The 21,425-nt window shown below is 38.0% G+C and overlaps 1 protein-coding gene across 1 annotated transcript in view; it reads left to right on the plus strand.

Moving 5' to 3' along the window:
* The window catches only part of DNAH8 (dynein axonemal heavy chain 8), a 338,484-nt gene that overhangs the window by 13,209 nt on the left and 303,850 nt on the right, over positions 1-21,425 (plus strand). Inside the window, exons 5-8 of the mRNA XM_047860389.1 lie at positions 6,735-6,819; positions 9,947-10,098; positions 20,333-20,522; positions 20,998-21,161. Of these exons, the coding sequence (XP_047716345.1) occupies positions 6,735-6,819; positions 9,947-10,098; positions 20,333-20,522; positions 20,998-21,161 (591 nt within the window). The remainder of the gene's footprint in view (positions 1-6,734; positions 6,820-9,946; positions 10,099-20,332; positions 20,523-20,997; positions 21,162-21,425) is intronic.

Raw genomic sequence — 21,425 nt, forward strand, 5'->3', positions numbered from 1 at the left:
TCAATAATCTGAGCTATTTTAATGGCTAAAGATAGAAAAATGCATGGGGATGTGCACATAAAAGAAGAGGTGCCACAGAAAGCAACTGAAATAGAGTGTAGTTTCTCAGGTTGCCGAAATTCTCTGCAGGAATGTACAGGTGTGGTCAAGGATGGCTTCATGGGCATGTGGACTGTGCAATCAAACAGGCCCCTGGGCTGAAGGGCCCCGTACTTGGCTTAATGATCTCCTGTCACCACCTTGAAATTCTTTAAAAAACTTTTTTCAAGTTTTTAAATTCCAGTATAGTTAACATATAGTGTTATGTTAATTTCAGGTGTACAACGTCATGATTCTACGATTCTATACATCACCCATTGCTCATCATGATCAGTGTACTCTTTAATCTCCATCACCTATTTCACCCATTGCCCCCGCCCCATGCACCTCCCCTCTGGTAACCATCAATTTATTCTCTATAGTTATGAGTCTGTTTCTTGGTTTGTGCGTCTCTCTCTGTCTTCTTTTGTCCTTTGTGTATTTGTTTTGTTTCTTAACTTTCACATATGAATGAAAACATATTTGTCTTTCTCTGACTAGCTGATTTTGCCTGGCATTATACTCTTCAGCTCCATGCATGTTGTTGCAAATGGTGAGATTTCATTCTTTTTTATGGCTGAGTAATATTCTATTGTGTATATATACCACATCTTCTTTATCCATTCATCTATTGATGGACATTTGGGCTGCTTCCATAATTTGGGTATTGCAAATAATGAATGGTGCAATAAACATAGAGGGTCATGTATTCCTTTGAATTAATGTTTTTGTGTCTCTTCAGTAAATACCCAGTAGTGTGATTACTGGATCATAGGGTAGTTCTATTTTGACTATTTTAACTTTTTGAGGAAACTCCATACTGTTTTCCACAGTGTCTGTACCAGTTTGCATTCTCACCAGGGTTCCTTTCTCTCCACACCCATGCCAACACTTGTTTCTTAAGTTTTTTATTTTAGCCATTCTGACAGGTGTGAGGTGATATCTCATTATAGTTTTGATTTTAATTTTCCTGTTGATGAATGATATTGAGCATTTTTTCATGTGTCTGTTGGCCATCTGCATGTCTTCTTTGGGGAAATGTCTGTTCATGTCTTCTGTCCATTTTGAATTGGATTATTTTGGTTTCTTTATGTTTCGTTGTATAAGTTATTTATATGTTTTGGATACTAATCCCTTATCAGATATATCATTTGCACATATCTTAACCCATTCAGTAGGTTCTCTTTTAGTTTTGTTGATTGTTTCCTTTGCTTTGCAGATTTTTGTTTTGATGTAGTCTAAATAGTGTATTTTTGCTTTTGTTTCCCTTGCCTCAGGAGACATATCTACAAAAAATGTTGCTATGATCGATGTCAGAGAAATTACTGCCTGTGCTCTCATTTATGATTCTGTTTTTGTTTTTTAAAAAAATATTTTTTTGTGAGAGTTTGTGAAAGTGGGGGAGGGGCAGAGAGGAAGTGGGGGACAGAGACGCTGGAGTGGGCTCTGTGCTGACAGCAGAGAGCCCGATGCAGGGCTCAAACTCACAAACCATGAGATCATGACTGAGCCAAAGTTGGATGCTCAACCGACTGAGCCACCCAGTCGCCCCTCATCTGGGATTTTTATGGCTTCAGGTCTCACATTTAGGCCTTAAATTCACTTTGAGTTTATTTTTGTATATTCTGTAAGTTTCATTCTGTTCAGATTTCCCAGCACCATTTGTTGAAGAGACTGTCTTTTTCCCATTGCATATTCTTGCCTCTTTTGTTGAAGACTAATTGACCATATCCACCTTGAAATTCTTTTTTTTTTTTTTACTTTATTTTAATCCCAGTTAATATATAGTGTATTATTAGATTCTGGTGTATAATATAGTGATTCAACTTCCATACAAAACTCAGTGCTCATTGCAAGTGCATTCCTTAATCCCTGTCACCTATTTAACTCATAACCCCCAACCATCTCCCCTTTGGTAATCATTAGTGTGTTCTCGATAGTTAAGTCTGTTTCTTGGTTTGCCTTGTTATTTTTCTATTTGCTCATTTGTTTTATTTCTCAAATTTCACATGTGAGTGAAATCATACAATATTTGTCTTTCTCTGACTGACTTATTTCACTTACAATAATACTCTAGTTCCATCCATGTCATTGCAAATGGCAAGATTTCATTCTTTTTTATTTTTTATGAGTAATTTTCATATATGTATCTTAAATTTTCATATATATATGTATATATATGGAAAATGATGAGGTATATATACACCTAGGATTAGTTATCATATCTAGGATTAGGGTTTGGTTTAGGGCCAGAATAAGGGTTAGGGCCAGTGTGATTTTACGTGCCTATTATCTTGCAGTTCAGAGATCTCTCCAGAGGGATAAGTTTAGGGTTAGGGTTAGGGGTTAGGGGTTAGGGGCTAGGGTATATGTATGGGTTATGATTAGGTTTTCACTTAAAGTAATGCTTTCTATCTACATCTATGTTGTTGCAAATGGGAAGATTTCATTCTTTTTCATTGCTATGTAATATTTCATTATAGATGTATGCCAGTTCTTTTTTTTTTTTTTACCCTCAGATGTTGAATTAGGGTTAGTTTGGGGCTAGGATAAGAATTAGGGTTATGGCTAGGGCCAGTGTAAGGGTATGTGCCTGTTATCCTGCTATTCAGAGACTTCTCTAGAGGGATAAGTTTAGGGTTAAGGTTATGGTTATAGTTCGGGTGAGGGGTTAGTGGTTCACAGTTAGGGTTAGGCTTAGGGTTAGGATTAGGTTAGAGCTAGGGTTAGGGTGAGGGTGAGGGTATGTGCCTCATATCCTGAAGTTAAGAGACCTCCCTAGAGGTTAGGTTTAGGGTTAGAGGTAGGCTTAGAGGTAGAGTTTAGCGGTTACCAGTAGAGGTAGAGGTAGGGGTAGGTTTAGGGTCAGGGTTAAGGCTAGGCTCAGGGTTAGGGTTTGTTCTTGGAATCCTGCTGTTCAGAGACCTCTCTAGATAATGAAACCTCAGACTCCTGGTGGGTTGAGAATAAATTCGGCAACCATCCAGTGAGCTTTGATAAAGCAGGAATTTGGTGCTCTAAATACTTTTTTAAATTAAGTTTTTATTTAACTTCTGGTTAGTTAGTTTACAGTGTAATATTAGTTTCAGGTATAGAATTTAGTGATTCAACACTCCCATACAGTACCTTATGGTCATCACCATAAATGCACTCCTTAATCCTCACCACCTATTTAACCTATCTCCCCAGTTATCTCCCCTCTGGTAACCATCCATTGTTCTCTATAGTTAAGAGTCTTAATATTTCTTAATAATTTTTTTAATATTCATTTTATTATTAGAGAGAGAGACAGAGAATGGGGGAGGAGGGCAGAGGGAGAGAAAGAGAGAATCCCAGGCAGGCTCCATGCTCATCACAGAGCCTGATGCAGGGCTTGATTCCATGACCTGGAATCATGACCTGAGTTGGACATTCAACTGACTGAGTCACCCAGGTGCACCAAACCTTAATTTCTTAACAATGTTCCTGCATTTTCATTTTGCACTGGCCCCACAGATTCTGTAGCCTGTTCTGGCTGTGGATGATACCACTTGTACAGCAAGATAGGTAATCAAACTTGTTTCACCTGAAAATTTCTAGGCCATAAATTTGGTTAATCCCACAATTGGAATCCCAGAAGCTCTGTAAAAGATTTAGGCATATACATTGGTGCTGGCTAGTAATGTTGGAGAAGGACAGCTGCTAGGACTACATCGAGATGGGTGCTGTGGAGCTGGTCATCTCACTTTTAAATATTTGCCAGCTGGCTTTCTGGGCTGATAGTCTATGTATGGAGGAAGTCTTTCTCACTGGGTAGCCTCTTGGCCAGGAAGTGAGAGTATCATAAGCCTGTAAACCTTTTCATTTGTCATTCCTGGACAGTGTCTTGTATTTTGGGTCTGTGTGGTTAGGTTCTTCCTTTGAGGCCACCATGGACCAGGTTAGACACTGGTTAGGCTGCCCATCTAGGAAATCTAGGGAAACCTAGATCTTAAGGGAAGAATCAAACCAGGAAAAGTGTTTCAGTAAGAGTTGTTTATTAGTTGCAAAGCCACGGTGGAGTGGAGATAGTACAGCCAGGGGGGAAACCAATCTCTAAATCTGGGAGAGATAAGAATGCTTATTTGGTCGAACGGATCAAGAAAGCACCTATAGTAAATTGGCATCAAGATTGGTGGACAGGTGAATAAGAAAATGGAACCAGGAACGAGGGGTAGAATGGTTTGGTGTAGTGGTTTAGGAAACTGGGTATATGAAAAGGTTTTCCTTTTATGTGAAACCTGGTGTAACAATGAAGCCTGAAAGCAGCTCATTAAAGTCCCCACAAAGGGTGACGGTGAGAGTGTGATGGTTATTTTGTTTGCCTTCAGATCTATTGCCCACCCTTCACCACCCTACTCTGTGGCCCAGAAAGCTGACCTCTCGAGAACCCATCACCTGGGCTCCTTTGCTCTCCGGCTTCCTCATGACTCAGTCACTAGGAAGCACCAGCAGGAGATTAGAGGGCAGATGGGGAGAGAAGTCTTATTTCTGCCTGTTTGGCTATTTTTCTGGCTACGGTCGTATCCTCTTACTAGAGTCCTTCCCAAACAGACCTTCTCCCACAGCTCTGTGTCCACTTGCATCCAGATATACCATTCACCCAGTCATCACACTTTCAGGCCTTGGTACTTCTTTTTCCTTTGTTGATAGTCCTGTTGTTGCTGCTCGTGCCACAGCTTCCCTTAACCCTGCTCTGGCCTCTGGCAGTAGCCTCTTTATCATAAAGTTTCTTCAAAACCTCTTTGTTGAGACTTCTTTTCTTACCAGGACCCTGATCAATGAGGTTTCTACCAGTGAGGTTTCTACCACATTGGCAATCATGCTCTTGCTGCTCCCTTCATTCATCACTGCTCAGGATAATCACAGACTATCTTGCTTTGCTGGCTTACATGACAGAGTCAAGGCAACAGCATTGTGGTTCTGTGGATGGAGTGCAGCTCTGGTTGCCCAAGGCTGGCACCCAATTCCAGGTTTCTGAACTTGCAGTTGTGTGTCTTTGGGTTTTTCACTCAAATTCTTTTTAGCTTTGGTTTTTGTCTTCTGCAAGAGCGGCATAATAATGCCACCCTTATTTAGTGCAAGGCTGTGGTGAAGCTCAGATGAAATATTTATAAAATGTATAAGTGAATTTTTAATTTGCAATTGTGATTTCAGCCCATGACAGCATTCACTCTGCTGGTCTCAGAATACAGTATGTCTAAAAACCAAGAATTTGTTGCATTTGATATTTTGATGCCTTTTTATCACAAGTATGAGCTCTATTTTTGAGAATTTGGATGCTTTCAAATCTGATGGGTCATAAAATCAGATAGAGCAAGAAAGAATTTTATGGAACTTGGCAAGGATAGCTGTGCTGACAGTTTTCGTATCTTTCAGATTGTAATTATGCAAGAGTCAAGCTGATGTGTGAGATGGAAGAATAGAAAATGAAGGGCTAGAATTTTGTACATCTCTGTGGCTCTGTTTCATTTCCTAGGGCGGTGGTTCCCAAACGTGGTCCCAGAACCAGCAGCATCAACATCACCTGGACCTTTTTAGAAATGCAAGTCCTCAGGGTTAGCAGTCTGTATTTTTTTTTTTTTTTGAGGGAGAGAGACAGAGAGCAAGCAGGGGAGGGGCAGAGAAAGAGGGAGACACAGAATCTGAAGCAGGCTCCAGGCTCTGAGCTGTCAGCACAGAGACTAACGTGGGGCCCGAACTCACGAACCATGAGATGATGACCTGAGCTGAAGTTGGACTCTTAACCCACTGAGCCACCCAGGGGCCCTGCAGCATTCTGTGTCTTTTAAAAGCTCCCTAGATGCTTCTCTGGTGCACACTAATGTTTGAGAACCATTATCCTAGGGGTAGAGGCTTTGCGAGATCTGGGATACCTCCCACACGTGGTCAATAAGTGAAAAGAAACCCACTGCCCAAGAGAGACACTTATGTATGTAATCAATGGACAAGGTGAAGTGGGTTGAGTAACTTTGTATTTCCCAATTGATGTGTGAGGGTTTTTGTTTACATGACCTATTTAGTTTTCCACTTACATAGATGTTACGCTGACTTAAAAGTAATTAAATACGAGCTTCATGCTCATAAATATGGGACACTCTCATTATAATAATTTGTTTTTACACTAGTTTGGCTACAGTATGGGTCAAATTACAAGTGCTGAAAACATAATTACTCAAATAATTGGTCAAAAAACCCAATTTTGGTCACCGAGTTAGTTAATAAGGCAAGTTTTCTGTTTCCCAAGTCAGCTTTTAAGAGTAGTTTGTTTTAATCATAGTTCTTTATATTTACCTGAAGTTGGACTCATTCATTTACTCCTGTAAGATTCTGTGAGGCAGGGTCAGGTAAGTGGTTGCCTGCTTATATTTGTAGATCATTAATGGGGTTCAGAAATAGAATCTACCATATATCTCGTGGTAATTTTGGAGTTAAATTAGTTTGAATTCTAATCCTGCTTCTGATGTACCTGTCACTCACTATGTATCTTGAGTAAAATTTTTGAGCTTCTTTTTGTTTTTTTCAGTCTGCAAAATGATGAGGATGAAGGTATGTAAAATGCCTAGCCCAGGGCTTGGTTCATTTTTTCGTAGTTCTCTAGTCATGTATTGATCATCATTTTCTCTTCTATTTAACAGCTGGACGCATTTGCTCAATTTTTTATGAAAGATGGTTGTAAGACATTGAAATTTTTGTACCAAGAAGGAGATGTCCCTGGTATTGGTAAGGATGTTTTATGAGGGCAATGTGCTGGGTGTTAATTAATGTTAAAGTGTAGCATATCTTTTCTCTTATGCATAGACAATCCTTTATTCATATAGAAAATTTACCGGAAGTTCATGTGTGGAAAACAGAGTGTCTTAAAAAAATTTTTTTTTAACGTTTATTTTTGAGACAGAGAGAGACAGAGCATGAACGGGGGAGGGTCAGAGGGAGAGAGGGAGACACAGAATCCGAAACAGGCTCTAGGTTCTGAGCTGTCCGCACAGAGCCCGACGTGGGGCTTGAACTCATGAACCACGAGATCATGACCTGAGCCGAAGTCGGACGCTTAACCGACTGAGCCACTCAGGCGCCCCAAAGTGTCTTAAAAACGATACATTTTCAGTCCAAATATGTATTTCAGGCATTAGTATAATGATTTAAGGAGAAAATATACTTCTAGAAGTCACTGGTATCTCCTGGGGTACACATTTTCACTAGAATTTAATTGCATTCTCCCTCAAACAGGTGGAGCCATTTTGCACACAGGTTTTCAGATAACTAGTAATAGTTGTGAAACCACATGAGAACTCAGCAGCTGTCCCTGTGGTCCTGGGTCAGCATCTTGTGTCTGCTGCAGCTGTCACAATATCTGGCTTCCCTTACTATTCACAGTACCCTGAAATAATTAACCCTTCATCAGGATGTGAAACTGTTGTGTTAATAACTAGGGCCATCCTTTTGGTCTTAGACTACTTATCTTTGAAATCCTGTGGATTGTCCCTTCTATTGGCTCTTTCTTACTTTTCTCCTCTGCTGCCTTTAGGTGAGGCTCATATCTCATGCCTGCCCTAGTATTCCAGATTGAAAACCAGTATCTCTGAAGTTTACACTACTTATTCCTTTAGAAGTAAACCTTTTATTCCATTATATCTATCTATCTATCTATCTATCTATCTATCTATCTATCTAGATATAGATATAGATAGATATGAATATATATGTATGTATAATTTGTAAAATGTATAAGTGAATTTTTAATTTGCAATTATGATTACAGCCCGTGATAGCATTCACTCTGCTGGCCTCAGAGTGTGAGCAGGGGAGGGGCAGAGGAAAAGGGAGACACAGATCTGAAGCAGGCTCCCCTTTATCAGGAAAGCCTAAATTTATCTTATGTCTTATCAGCCAGAACTGTGTTACACTACAACCATAGGATTAGGGAGGTTGAGAAAGCAGTTGTCTCTTTGGGAATGTATACATTGCTAAAGGACACAGTGGGTGTTCTTATCAAGGCAGGAGGGGAGGGAGGTTATTAGGGGTAGAGTACCAACCTCCATGAATGAGCAATTGAGCTCTTCCATTGCTACATACTGTGTATCAGGGTTCTTTGGTTGCAGGCCGTAGAAATAGACTCAAGCATATATAAGCAAAAAAAAAAGTTTGGTTTTTCACAAAATTTAGAACTAGTTGAACCACTAGGCCTCGGGAAGGACAAGAACAGAGCATTTACACAGATTTCAGGGCAATTTCTTTAGGATTCATCACTGTATTGACGTTTCTCAAATCCCCTTTTACCTTTGGTGTCTCCAATCAGAATTTATATTCTTGCAGAGAGTTTAATTTATCTAGTTTGCATTTCCCCCACAGGGCTCTGACACTGGTGTCTTCCAGAATCACAGGACAGAAAGAATCCCCCACACCCAAAGGAGGGAAGGCTGGGAAGAAAAACGATTTTCATGGTTTTGAGAAAAATTTAAAATTTCTTTTATATCACATTCTAAATTTGGTTGTTGTAAATAGGAAGACTGTTGATTTTGCTTTTCCATATTACAACCAAGCACTGTCAACAATAGCCATATTATGGACAGAGCCCAAATGTCCATTGGTTGATGAATGGATAAAGAAAATGTTGTGTGTGTGTGTGTGTGTGTGTGTGTATATACATATATACATATATATATATACACATATATATACATACATATATGTAATGGAATATAACTTGGCAATCAATAAGAATGAACTCTTGCCATTTGCAACAATGTGGATGGAAGTAGAATGTATTATGCTAAGTGAAATAAGTCAATTAGAGAAAGACAAATATACAATTTCACTCATATGTAGGATTTAAGAAACAAAACAGATGAACATAGGGGAATGGAGGGAAAAATAAAGTAAGATAAAAACAGAGAGGGAGGCTAAATATAAGAGACTCTAAACTATAGAAAACAAACAGTGTTGATGGAGGGGAGGTAGGTGGGGGGATGGGCTAAATGGGGGGATGGGCACTAGAGAAGGGTGCTCATGTTAGAGATGAGCATTGGGTGTTGTATGTAAGTGATGAATCACTAAATTCTACTCCTGAAACCAATACTATACTATATGTTAACTAACTTGAATCTAAATAAAAAATAAGTAAAATAAAAATTACAACCAACCATCTAACAAAATTATTATATTTTTAATAGTTTTTAAAATTAAATGATTCTTGGGCGCCTGGGTGGCTCAGTCAGTTAAGCGTCCGACTTCAGCCAGGTCACGATCTCGCGGTCCGTGAGTTCGAGCCCCGCGTCGGGCTCTGGGCTGATGGCTCAGAGCCTGGAGCCTGCTTCCGATTCTGTGTCTCCCTCTCTCTCTGCCCCTCCCCCATTCATGCTCTGTCTCTCTCTGTCCCAAAAATAAGTAAACGTTAAAAAATAAATAAAAAAATAAAATTAAATGATTCTCATCCAAACCAGGTCGAGGAAGAATTTAACATAATTTGGGTGCTATGAGTGTAGTTAGTAGGGGACTAAATCTTCTCTGCGGAGTCAGTGAAGGCTTCCAAGAGCTAGTGTTTCAGCTGAGATTTGAAAGGTGAGTAGGAATAGAGAGGTAGAGGGTTGGAGATGGGATAGAGTAGTTTGTGTGAAGACTTTGAAGGGAGAAAAGTGCAGAGCTCAGGGAAAGAAAACTGAGGAGGCTGCACTTTAAGAATTTCAATTATTGATATCTTTTTGTAGACAAAAAAACCATTATTCCACAATCATATCAAAAATTGCTTACGGTAAAGTAAAGCAAGAAACCACAGTGTATGATCCATGGTACTTTGTCACATTTGATCAGTTATGTGATCATACACTAAGTTCTTGATTTTTGTTTTCAGAATGTGGTCGAACTATTGCTGGAGCAACCAAAGGGGCAAAAATGATGAGATTGTATATAGACAACGCAGCCCCCGAGAAACTAAAAGGATTGTGTATATTTTTTGTTCGCTGTCACAATGATATTGCTATAAATGTTAAAAATATTCATGAGGTATGTTTACATCTTTTCCAAATATATGGTTAAATGTTTTTTTCCAGCTTAATTGATATGTAACCGACATGGAATATTGTGTAAGTTTAAGCTGTATAACATGTTGATTTAATACACTTAGCTTTTGTGAACTGATCACCACTGTAGCATTAGCTAATGCTCCATCATCTCACATAATTACCTTTTTTTGTTTTTGTTTTTGGTGATGACATTTAAGATGAACTGTCTTAGCCACATTCAAGTATATATTACAGTATTAACTATAATCACCACGCTGTACATTAGATCCCCCAAACTTATTCATCTTATAACTGGAAGTTTGTATCCTTTGACAAACATTTCCTGATTTCCCCTACCCCACAGCCCTTGGTAATCAATATTCTACTCTCTGTTTCTATAAGGTCAACTTTTTTAGATTCCACATATAAGTCTGATTGTACAGTATTTATCTTTCTCTGTCAGGCTTATCTCACTTAGTATAATGACCTCAGATCCATCCATGTTGTCTTTCAGGCAGGATTTCGTTCCTTCTCATGGCTAAATAATTCTCTCTCCCTGTCCCTCTCCCCATCCCCCAAACTCCAAAAATTTTTTTTTAATTAAAAAAATAAAACATAGGGGAAAAGTTCCTTGACATTGGTCTTGACAATGGTTTTTTGGTTATGTCTCTAAAAGCACAAGCAACAAGAGCAAAAATTAATAAGCAGACTACATCAAACTAAACAGTTTCAACACAGCAAAAAAAAAGTTAATAAAATGAGAAGGCAACCTATGGAATGGGAGAAAATATTTGCAAACCATCTACTTCATTGGGGGTTAATATAAAATATATAGAGAGAATTTGTGCAACTCAATAGCAAACAAACAAATAATCCAATTAAAACATGGGCAGAGGAACTGAATTGACATTTTTTCAGAGTCATCCAAGTAACTAACAGGTACATGAAAACATGCTCAAAGTCAATAATCATCAGGGAAATTAAAATCAAAACCACAATGAGATATCACCTCATACCCATTAGAATGGTTATCACCAAAGAGACAAGAGATAGGGACACCTGGCTGGTTCAGTCAGGGGAGCATGGGACTCTTGATCTCAGGGTCATGAGTTTGAGCCCCAGGTTGAGTGTAGGAATTACTTAAATAAGTAAATAAACTTAAAAAAAAGAAGACAAAGAGATAAGTGTTGGTGAGAATGTGGAGAAAAGGGAACCCTCATGCACTATTGGTGGGATGTAAATTGGTACAGCCACTATGGAAAAAAGTATGGAGGTTTCTCAAAAAATTAAAAATGGAACTGCCATATGATCCAGAAATCCTACTTCTGGATATATATCTAGAGGAAATGAAATAAGGGTTTCAAAGAGGTATCTTCATCTCCAGGTTCATTGCAGCATTATTCACAATAACCAAGATATAGAAGCAACCTAAGTGTACAACTGTGGATAAGTGGATAAGGAAGGTACGATATATATACACAATGGAACATATATCATGTCCAGTGTGGAGCCTGATATGGGGCTCGATCCCACAACCATGAGATCATGACCTGAGCTGAAATCAAGTGTCAGACACTTAGCTGACTGAGCCATCCAGGCACTCCCCTATGTTTATTTCTAGGAGTTTTATGGCTTCAGGTATTATGGCTAAGTCTTCAGTTAATTTTGAGTTAATTTTTGTGAATAGTGTAAGATAGAGGTTAAATTTCATTCTTTTGCATCTAATTATCCAGTTTTCGTAGCAGTGTTTATTGAAGAAGACTATCCTCTCCTCATTGAATATTCTTGGCTCTCTTGTCAAATTTTAGTTGAGTGTACATGTGTGGATTTATTTCTAGGCTCTTGATTCAAATCCATTGGCCCATGTGTCAATTTTTATGTCAAGTATCATATTGTTTTGATTGCTATAGCTTTGCAGTATAGTTTGAAATCAAGAAGTGTGGGGGCGCCTGGGTGGCGCAGTCGGTTAAGCGTCTGACTTCAGCCAGGTCACGATCTCGCGGTCCGGGAGTTCGAGCCCCGCATCAGGCTCTGGGCTGATGGCTCAGAGCCTGGAGCCTGTTTCCGATTCTGTGTCTCCCTCTCTCTCTGCCCCTCCCCCGTTCATGCTCTGTCTCTCTCTGTCCCAAAAATAAAAAATAAACGTTGAAAAAAAAAAAAAAAGAAAAAAAGAAGTGTGATGCCTTCAGGTGTGGTTTTCTTTTTCCCCGTTAGGATTACTTTGGCTCTTGGGTGTCTTTTGTGGTTCCATACAAATTTTAGGATTGCTTTTTCTATCTGAGGGAAAAATACCATTAAAATTTTGATAGAGATTGCATTGCATCTATAGGTGGCTTTGGGTAATGTGGACATTTAACAATATTTATTCTTCCCATCCATGAACATGGGATATCTTTCCATTTTGTCATCGTTGATTTCTTTCATTAATGTCATAGTTTTGAGATCTTTCACCTCCTTAGTTAATTTTATTCCTAAGAATTTTATTGGTTTCAATGCTATTGTGAATGGGATTGTTTTCTTTATTTAATTTTCAGATGATTTGTCCTTCATATGTAGAAACATGACTAATTTCTGTTTGTTTATTTTGTAGTCTGCAACTTTACTGGCAATTTTTCTAACAGTTTTTTGGGTGGTGTTTTAGGATTTTCTGTTTACAATATTATATCATCTGTAAACAGAGGTAATTTTCCTTCCTTTTCAATTTGGATGACTTATATATATTTTTTCCTTTTCTAATTGCTCTGCCTAGGATTTCCAGTGTTGTGTTTATCTTTTTTTTGAGTTTTATTTATTTATTTTGAGAGGTGAGGGAGAGGCAAAAAGAGAGGGAGAGAATCCCAAGCAGGTTCCACACTGTCAGCCTGGAGTCTGATGTGGGGTTCAGTCCCACGAACCACGAGATCAAGACCTGAGTTGAAGTCAAGAGTTGGATGCTTAAGTGATTGAGCTACCCAGGCACGCCTCCAGTGTTTATTTAATAGGAGAGGTGAGAGTGAGCACCCTTATCTTTTCCCATTATTTTTTCTCTTTTAGAGAAAAAGCTTTCCACTTTTCACTGCTGGTTCACTGGTAAGTGTGAGTTTGTGCTATGTGGCCTTTATTATTTTGAGGTATGTTCCTTCTGTACCCAATTTCTTAAGAGTTTTTTTTTATTATTATGAAAGAGTGTTGTATTTTCTCTAATGCTTTTTCTGCATCTGTTGAAATGATTACATGCTTTTTATCCTTCACTTTGTTAATGTGGTGTATCATATTTATTCATTTGTATATGTTGAACCATCCTTGCATCCCAGGGATAAATCTCACTTGGTCATGATGTATGAGGCTTTTAATGTGCTGTCGAATTGGTTTGCTAGTATTTTGTTGAAAATTTTGCATCTCTTTTTTAGGGATATTGTTCTTTTGGTAAGTGGGATATTGGTAATTTTCTTGTAGTGTGCTTATCTGGCTTTGGTATCAGGATGATTCTTGTTTTGTAAAATGAGTTTAGAGTGTTCCCTCTTCAATTTTATGAAAGAATTTTAGGAGGATTGGCATTCATTCTTCTTTAAGTGTTTGGTAGAATTTACCAGTGAAACCATCTGGTACTGGATTTTTCTTTGTTGGGAGGTTTTTGATTGCAGGTTCAATTTCTGCTTGTTATTGGTCTGTTCAGATTTTCTGTTTCTTCATGATTCAGTCTTTGTAGATGGTATGTTTCCAAGAGTTAATCCATTTCTTCTAGGTTGTCCAATTAGTGTGAATATAGTTGTCTATAGTTGTTTCTTTGTTTTCTTTCTTTCTTTTTTAAATTAAGTAATCTGGGGCGCCTGGGTGGCGCAGTTGGTTAAGCGTCCGACTTCAGCCAGGTCACAATCTCGCGGTCCGTGAGTTCGAGCCCCGCGTCAGGCTCTGGGCTGATGGCTCAGAGCCTGGAGCCTGTTTCCGATTCTGTGTCTCCCTCTCTCTCTGCCCCTCCCCCGTTCATGCTCTGTCTCTCTCTGTCCCAAAAATAAATAAACGTTGAAAAAAAAAATTAAAAATAAATAAATAAATAAAGTAATCTCTATGCCCAATGTGGGGCTTGAACTCATGACCCTGAGGTCAAGAGTTGCATGCTTTACAGACTGAGCTAACCAGGCATCCCCATAGTTGTTTCTTATGGTCCTTTGTGTTTCTGTGGTCCTAATGTTTCCTTTATTGTTTCTGATTTTATCTATTTGAGTCTTCTCTTTTTTTTCTTACTCTTCCTAACAGTTTTGGTTATCTTTTCACAAAACAGCTTTTAGTTTTGTTGATCATTCCTATTGTTTTTCTGATCTCTATTTCATTTATTTCTGCTCTTTTCTTTGTTATTTCCTTTCTTCTGCCAACATTGGGCTTAGTTTGTTCTTCTTTTTCTAGTTCCTTGATTGTAAGGTTAGGTTGTTTAATATCTTCCTTTTATAATGTAGGCATTTATTGCTTAAGCTTCCCTCTTAGAACTGCTTTTGCTGCATCCCAAACCCTATAGGTTTTGGTATGTTATGTTTCCATTTTCATTTGTTTCAAGATATTTTTAAATTTCCCTTTAGATTTTTTCTAAAGAAACACAACCCACTGATTGTGTGAAGTGTGTTAATTCTCACATATTTGTGAAATTTCTAGTTTTTCTTTCTTTTGTTATTGATTTCTAGCTTCATAAAATAGTGACTGGAAAAAGAAACACTTGGTATGATTTCAGTCATCTTAAATTTGCTGTTTTGTGGCCTACCATAGGATCTCTCCTGGAAATGTTCCACATGCATTTGAGAAGAATATATTCTTCTGCTATTGGGTGGAATATTCTGTATATGTCTATTAGGTCCATTTGGTGTAAACTACAGTTCAAGTAAAATATTTCCTTGTTTCTTTTCTGTCTGGATGAACTAACCACTGTTGAAAGTAGGGTATTAAAAGTCCTCTACTATTATTGTGTTGTGTGTTTCTCCCTTCAGATCTGTTAGCATTTGGTTAATGTATTTAGGTGCTCTGTTGTTGGGTGCATATATATTTATGACTGCTTTATCTTTTTGATAAAGTGACCTGTGTATCATTGTATAATAACCTTTTTTGTCTACTGTTATTGTTTTGGCTTAAAGTCTATTTTGTCTGATATAAGTATAGCTACTTCTGCTTTCTTTTCGTTTCCATTTGCATGGCATATTTATTTTCTCTTTTCACTTTGTGCCTCTGTATGTCCTTAAAGCTGGAGTCAGTCTGTTTTAGGCAGCATATAGCTGTTTTGTTTTTGTATCCATCCAGCCACTCTGTGTTTTTTGATTGGTGAATTCAATCCGTTTACAGTTAGAATAACTATTGATATGTAAAGGGTTACTAATGCTATATTATTGATTGCTTTTTGTTGTTTCATACTTCCATTTTTTTTTCTTTTTCCCTCTGTTTCTACTTACCTTTGTAAATTGGTGTTTTTCCATGTGGCACACTCTGTTCCCTTCCTTTTTAATCTTTTGTGAATCTACCCTAGATTTTTGCTTTGCTGTTACCATGAGGCTTACATAAGACATTATAGCTATAACACTTTATTTTATGCTGATAACAACTATAATTGTATGCAAAAATTCTATCCTCTTACTCCTTCCTCCCTTTTATGTTTTGATGTCACAATGTATCTCTTTTTATACTGCATATTCATTAACAAACTTTGTAGCTATAGTTATTTTTATTACACTCATTCTTTAACTTTTATACTAGAGCTACATGGTCAACACCACTCATATTTACAGTGTTAGAGTATTCTGAATTTGACTATATACTTACCTTTTTTAGGGTATTGTATGTTTTCATATGTGTTCATGTCAATAATTAGTGTCCTTTCATTTCAGCTTAAAGAACTCCTTTCAGCATTTCTTGTAAGGTGGATCTCATGGTGATGAATTACTTCAGCTTTTGTTTGTCTAAAAAAATCTTTCTCTCTCCTTCATTGCTGAAGGGTAATTTTGCCAGAGAGAGTATTCTTGGTTGGCATTTTTTTTTCTTTCAGCACTTTGAATATATGATTCCACACATTCCTGGCTTGTCAGGATTTGGCTAAGAAATCTGTTTTGGCAACCTTGGAGGGTTCCCTTGTAAGTTACAAGCTTTTTTTCTCTTACTACTTTTAAGATTTTCTCTTTGTCTTTGAGTTTTGGCAGTTTTATTATAATGTGTCTTGGAAAGGATCTCATTAAGTTGATTTTGTTTGGTGAGCCATGAGCTTCATGAACTTGGATATCCAAATCTCTCCCCAGATCTGGGCTTTTCTCAATCACTGTTTCTTTAAATAAGCTTTCTTGCCCCTTCTCCCTCTCTTCTTTTCCTAAAACTTCAATAATTTGCAGATTGGTGCTTTTGATGATATTCCATAGATCACACAGGTTTAATGTTTTTCATTTTTTTTTCTTTGTTATCCTCTGAATAAATTCAGAGTTCCTGTCTTTTATCTCACAGATTCTTTCTTCTGCCTGATCCATTCTATTGTTGATGACCACTGTTGCACTTTTCATTTCTTTGTATTCCTCAGCTCCAAAATTTTTGATTGGCTCTTTTTTCATGATTTCTGTCTCTATTAAATCTCTTGTTTTGTTTGTGTATTTTTTTCATGATTTCATTGAATTATCTTTCTGTGTTTTCCTGTAGTTCACTGAGTTTCCTTAAAACAGCTTTGTTGAATTCTTTATCATGTAAATTGCAAATTTCCATGTCTTTGGGGTTGGTTGCTAGAAAATTATTGTGACCCTTTGGTGGTATCACATTCCTTAAAGTTTTGTATTGCTGTCTTTGCCTTTGATGTAGTAGTCATGTCCCTAGTCTTTACCATCTTTGGGAGAAAAATATCTTCCCTCAGCCCTGTTGGTGATTCTGCGGCTCTCAGAGACCTTCTGTGGATAAACCTGCTCTACACTTCTTTATCCCTTTTGTGGAGGAATTCTTAAGCTTGTGTGCCTTCTCTCAATCCTGCAGTGTACCAAGTTGACAACCTCCCTTTTGTTTTCCCAAACGTGATGCTAAAGCTCAAGTTTGTGATCTCCCCCCTAGCCAACAAATTTGGGCTGGCTTTCTTCATGTAGTCCCTAGCCATCTGGCAAAGTGAGCTCTCACTGCTGCCATCAGGAGCATGCATGGGGAGCCAGCCACAGGGTAGGGGGAATTGTGTGGCTGAGGCATGCTGAGAGCTGGGGGCGCCCATGGGCCAGTTGGGAAATCCATGTGCCAGATGTTTCCAGTGGCCATGCTGGGCTTCCGGTGGTGGGCTCCTTGATGGAATCTGTGGTGGAGTTAGTAGTATCTGCTTCCCTTTAGCGCCTTCCTAGAGTCTTATCTGCCACTCTCTCAGCTTGTTTATGCCCACACCCCCCTGTCCCCTAGCCATGCAGCTCATGATTTAGTACTCTGGATGGGGTGGGAGAGAAATGAGCCTCTTTGGCAGCATCCTACATAGCTGGGGAAGCTGGATGCTCATTTACATGCTCTCATTTGCCCCTACAGGAGAAATTAAAGGCTGAGAAGATCTCCCTTGGTCCTAAGCTGTGCAGCCTTGGGGGAGGGGTGATGTGGATAAAGTCAAGTCTTTCCTCTTACCTTATCCAGTGCACTCAAACTCATGTTTTTTTTGCTTCAACTGTGTGCAGGAACTTCTCTTCTGGAAATCTGGACTTCCACAAAGGCTCTTGTGTCCATGGGTGATTAATAGTGCTTTCCATGGGGTTCTAGGACAGTGTCTGAGAGGGGTTAGAGCTGGTTCATGGCCACTGCAGGTTTCACACCTAGACTGAGGTCTGGATGCCTGTTCTCTGATGCATGGTGGGTGAGACTCTTCCTGAGTTCCTTGACATATGGTGCTGGATCGCAGAGCTCCCACAAAGCCACTTTTGTCCATTGATAAAAACCAAATTATTGTTTTTTGTTAGGGGACAGAAACAAAGGACATCTTATTCTACCATGTGTTGATGTCACCAGCCTGTAGTCAAACATTGAATGTATTATCATAGTTACACTTTTACTTTACTTTCTCTCCTTTCTGTATATAGGACTGATTTGAGTTCCAAGAAAATGTATTCATGTATTCAGGATAACTGAGAAATTACTATAGTAGGATGAAGTGATATTTATTCTTTAGACACTGCTTTTAAAATTCATGAAAATTCCATTTCTTCTAGATGGTGTGCAAATAATTTCCATCCTTCCATTTACTGGGAAAGAATTTAATGTTCACATTATTTTGAGTATTAGTTTTTTTAATTTCCTCATTACTTAATATTTTAACTATTTAATAGTTTAGAAAGAAGAGAGAATTGACCTAGACACTGCTTATCTAGTCCTGGGAAGGCAGCTTGATGACATGGGAAAAACAGCAATTTTATTCAGATAGACCCAAATTTGTCACCTACCCTCACCACTGACCTGTGGAGTGTTCCTTGACAGGTTGCTTTTCTTTTCTATGACTTAGGTTTTTACATTATTAATTTGGAAATAGTAATACCCACCTTGCAGGATTGTTGTGAGACTAAATTATAATATTAGCAAATTCTTATCTTGCTAAGTAACAAATCCACCCTAATTTTTCTCCTTTTCTGTTTATGACAACAAATGGCTTTAAGAGAGGTTGTTTAGCTTGGTTTTCAAGTCTAGGTTGGGAATCATTTCCCTGTGACTCCTTGTAGATACTGCATTGTCTTCTGGTATCTCTTGTGACTGATTAAGCCTCTTCTGTAAATGTGCTTCATAGGTGATCTGTCTTTTCTTTCGGTTTGATTTTGTTCTTTGTCTTTCAAACAGTTTCACCATGATGTCTCCAACCATGTGCACATGTTTCCCCAGTGTGTCTTCCATTTCACTAATTCTCCCTTCAACTTGTTTGTAACAACTCATTCTTTTTTATAAGTGAGTTTTTATGTTTGTCACAGTTGTATGCAATTTTGAAAAACATGTTTATTTATTTTGAGAGAGAGAGCACGAGCAAGCACACAAGCGGGGGGAGGGACAGAGAGAAAACGTGCAGCCAGTGCAGAGCCAGAGGCGGGGCTCAGTCCCACAAGTGGTGAGATCATGACCTGAGCTGAAATCAAGGGTTTGGCGCTTAACTGACTGAGCCACTGAGGCACCCCGGTATGCAGTTTTAAAAAAGAAAGAAATTCTGTAAGTCTTGTTATGAAAACTTAAGTCTATCTCACTCTCCAGGAGCAACCATTAATCTCTCAACAGATTCTTTCATTTGCCTCCATATCTCTAAATGGTGTGCTCTGATTGCTCCTTTGCCAGGTTAGACATTACCTATTGCCTTTTTTCTGTGGAAGATGAAGATTTAGCTCTTTTTTATCCTGTGCCCCTCCTGCCATTTTCCATCCCTTTGTTCTTACATAACTATAACATAGTTATATTCTATTTCGGTTAGATAAATATTTGTTTACACCATTATAACTGTGTAAAACCAATCGCAGTTGAGCATATGGTATATCAGTGGTCCTCATAATGGTTCCCTAAACCCTTTCATGGAATGTGCAAGGTCAAAATGTATTTTTATCATTATACTAAGACATTTGCCCTTTTTACTGTGTTGGCATTTGACTAATGGTGCAGAAGCAGTAGTAGGAAGGACTGGTGACTCCTTAGCACGAATCAAGGCTGTGGCACCGTAGTGTACTTGTAGCTGTTGTAGTCTTCACTGCCATACGCTCACAGTTAAAAAGAAATGTAGTGGCTTTTGGCAAGTTTTTTATCTTAATTTCTTGGCTTGGGATGTCCATGTCACTTAAATTGTATTAATTGAAATGTCATACTCATAAATGCTGGACTTCTGATTTCTGTGTATTTTATTTCTTGAGACTGATCAGTTTTTCCACTTAAAATTCTGGGCAGAGGGCTAATTTCATTGCTCTTTCCTTACTCTGATTGAGTTTTTCTAGTCTCATTTCCCGGGACAGGGCAATTTTCCACTAAGAACTTTATGCGGAAGGCTCAGCTTCATTTCCTCCACATTGTATAGGCTCCAGGTTGTCTCCTTACCTATGTTGAAAGTAAAGCACTGAGGAAAGTGTCGCCTTGATGGACACACATGGGAATGGTTAGAATGGGGGAAGAATATAAATTTGTTGATTTTAGAACTCTAATTTCCATGACTGCCTAAGTTTTCCTAATATATAGAAAGTATTGCCTATTCTTAATGTAATGAAAAATAGGTTATGATTTTCAGCTCTTTAATGGGATTAGCATATAACATTTGAACACCACCCTTTCAGGAAGTGCTATTTACTGTACTGGATGCATCAACAGGAATCCTTCCTGGGATTAGGAATATGCTGTCAAGTATATTTGTGCCAGCTATTCTTGCAACAAATAATTGGGGTGCTCTAAACCAGTCCAAGCAAGGAGAATCTGAAAAACACATTTTCACCGAAACCATCAACAGATACCTTTCATTTTTAGATGGTAAGTACAAAATTTAACGTTTAGTACATTACTGAAAATGAGCAGATTAACTGTAAGATCTGTTATTAAAGATAAGCTTTAGACGAAAACCATTCCATCTTAAAAGAAAGTATTACTCAAAATAATTATGAGACCTAGAAGTAAGAAATCAAATCGTTAGAACCTCTCATTTCCGGGGATCTTTGCAGGAGTAGGATATATTTTTAAAAAATTTTCCATTGTAGCAAGAAGATTCTATTCCTATGTTATTAATGAAAAATTCCACCATATTTAAAAATATTACTATATTATTAGCTCTTTCAAAAATATACAACTTTATTAGTTCATATTATTAAAATATATATTATTAACAAATAACCAAGTCACAATCTAACAATCAGTTTGTATTTATGTTTCTCTAACATTTGAGTAATTATAGCTGGAACCACACATTGACATTAAACACCTCTTCTCGATATTGTTTCTTCTCTTTTAGGTGCTAGAGTAAGTATTGAGGGCACAGTTAAGTTAAAGAAGGTAGACAATGTCGATTTTTCCAAACTGCATACTTTTGAAGAAGTGACAGCTGCAGCCAGCAATTCAGAAATGGTTCGTCAGCTAGAGGATGTGCTGATGACATGGTACAGACAGATCGAACAGGTGAGCTAACTCAAGTATTACATCAGATGTGAGTTGTAGCTCTCAGCTGTGTCCTAGCCATTGCATTGTGTCCCTGAAAGTAAAGGGAAGAGGAATCTTGCAGATTCGGTTATGAAACTCAGCTTATTCTTGACCTCAGTGCAAAATCATTGTTCTCTGGGAGCCACTGAAAACCAATTTTAATTTTAAACATTTTAAATATTTTTAAACATTTAAATATTTTAAAATATTTTAAATACCTAAAAATATTTTAAATATTTTAAA

The sequence above is a fragment of the Prionailurus viverrinus genome, chromosome B2 (assembly GCF_022837055.1).
Source record: "Prionailurus viverrinus isolate Anna chromosome B2, UM_Priviv_1.0, whole genome shotgun sequence".
NCBI classification, from domain to species: domain Eukaryota; kingdom Metazoa; phylum Chordata; class Mammalia; order Carnivora; family Felidae; genus Prionailurus; species Prionailurus viverrinus.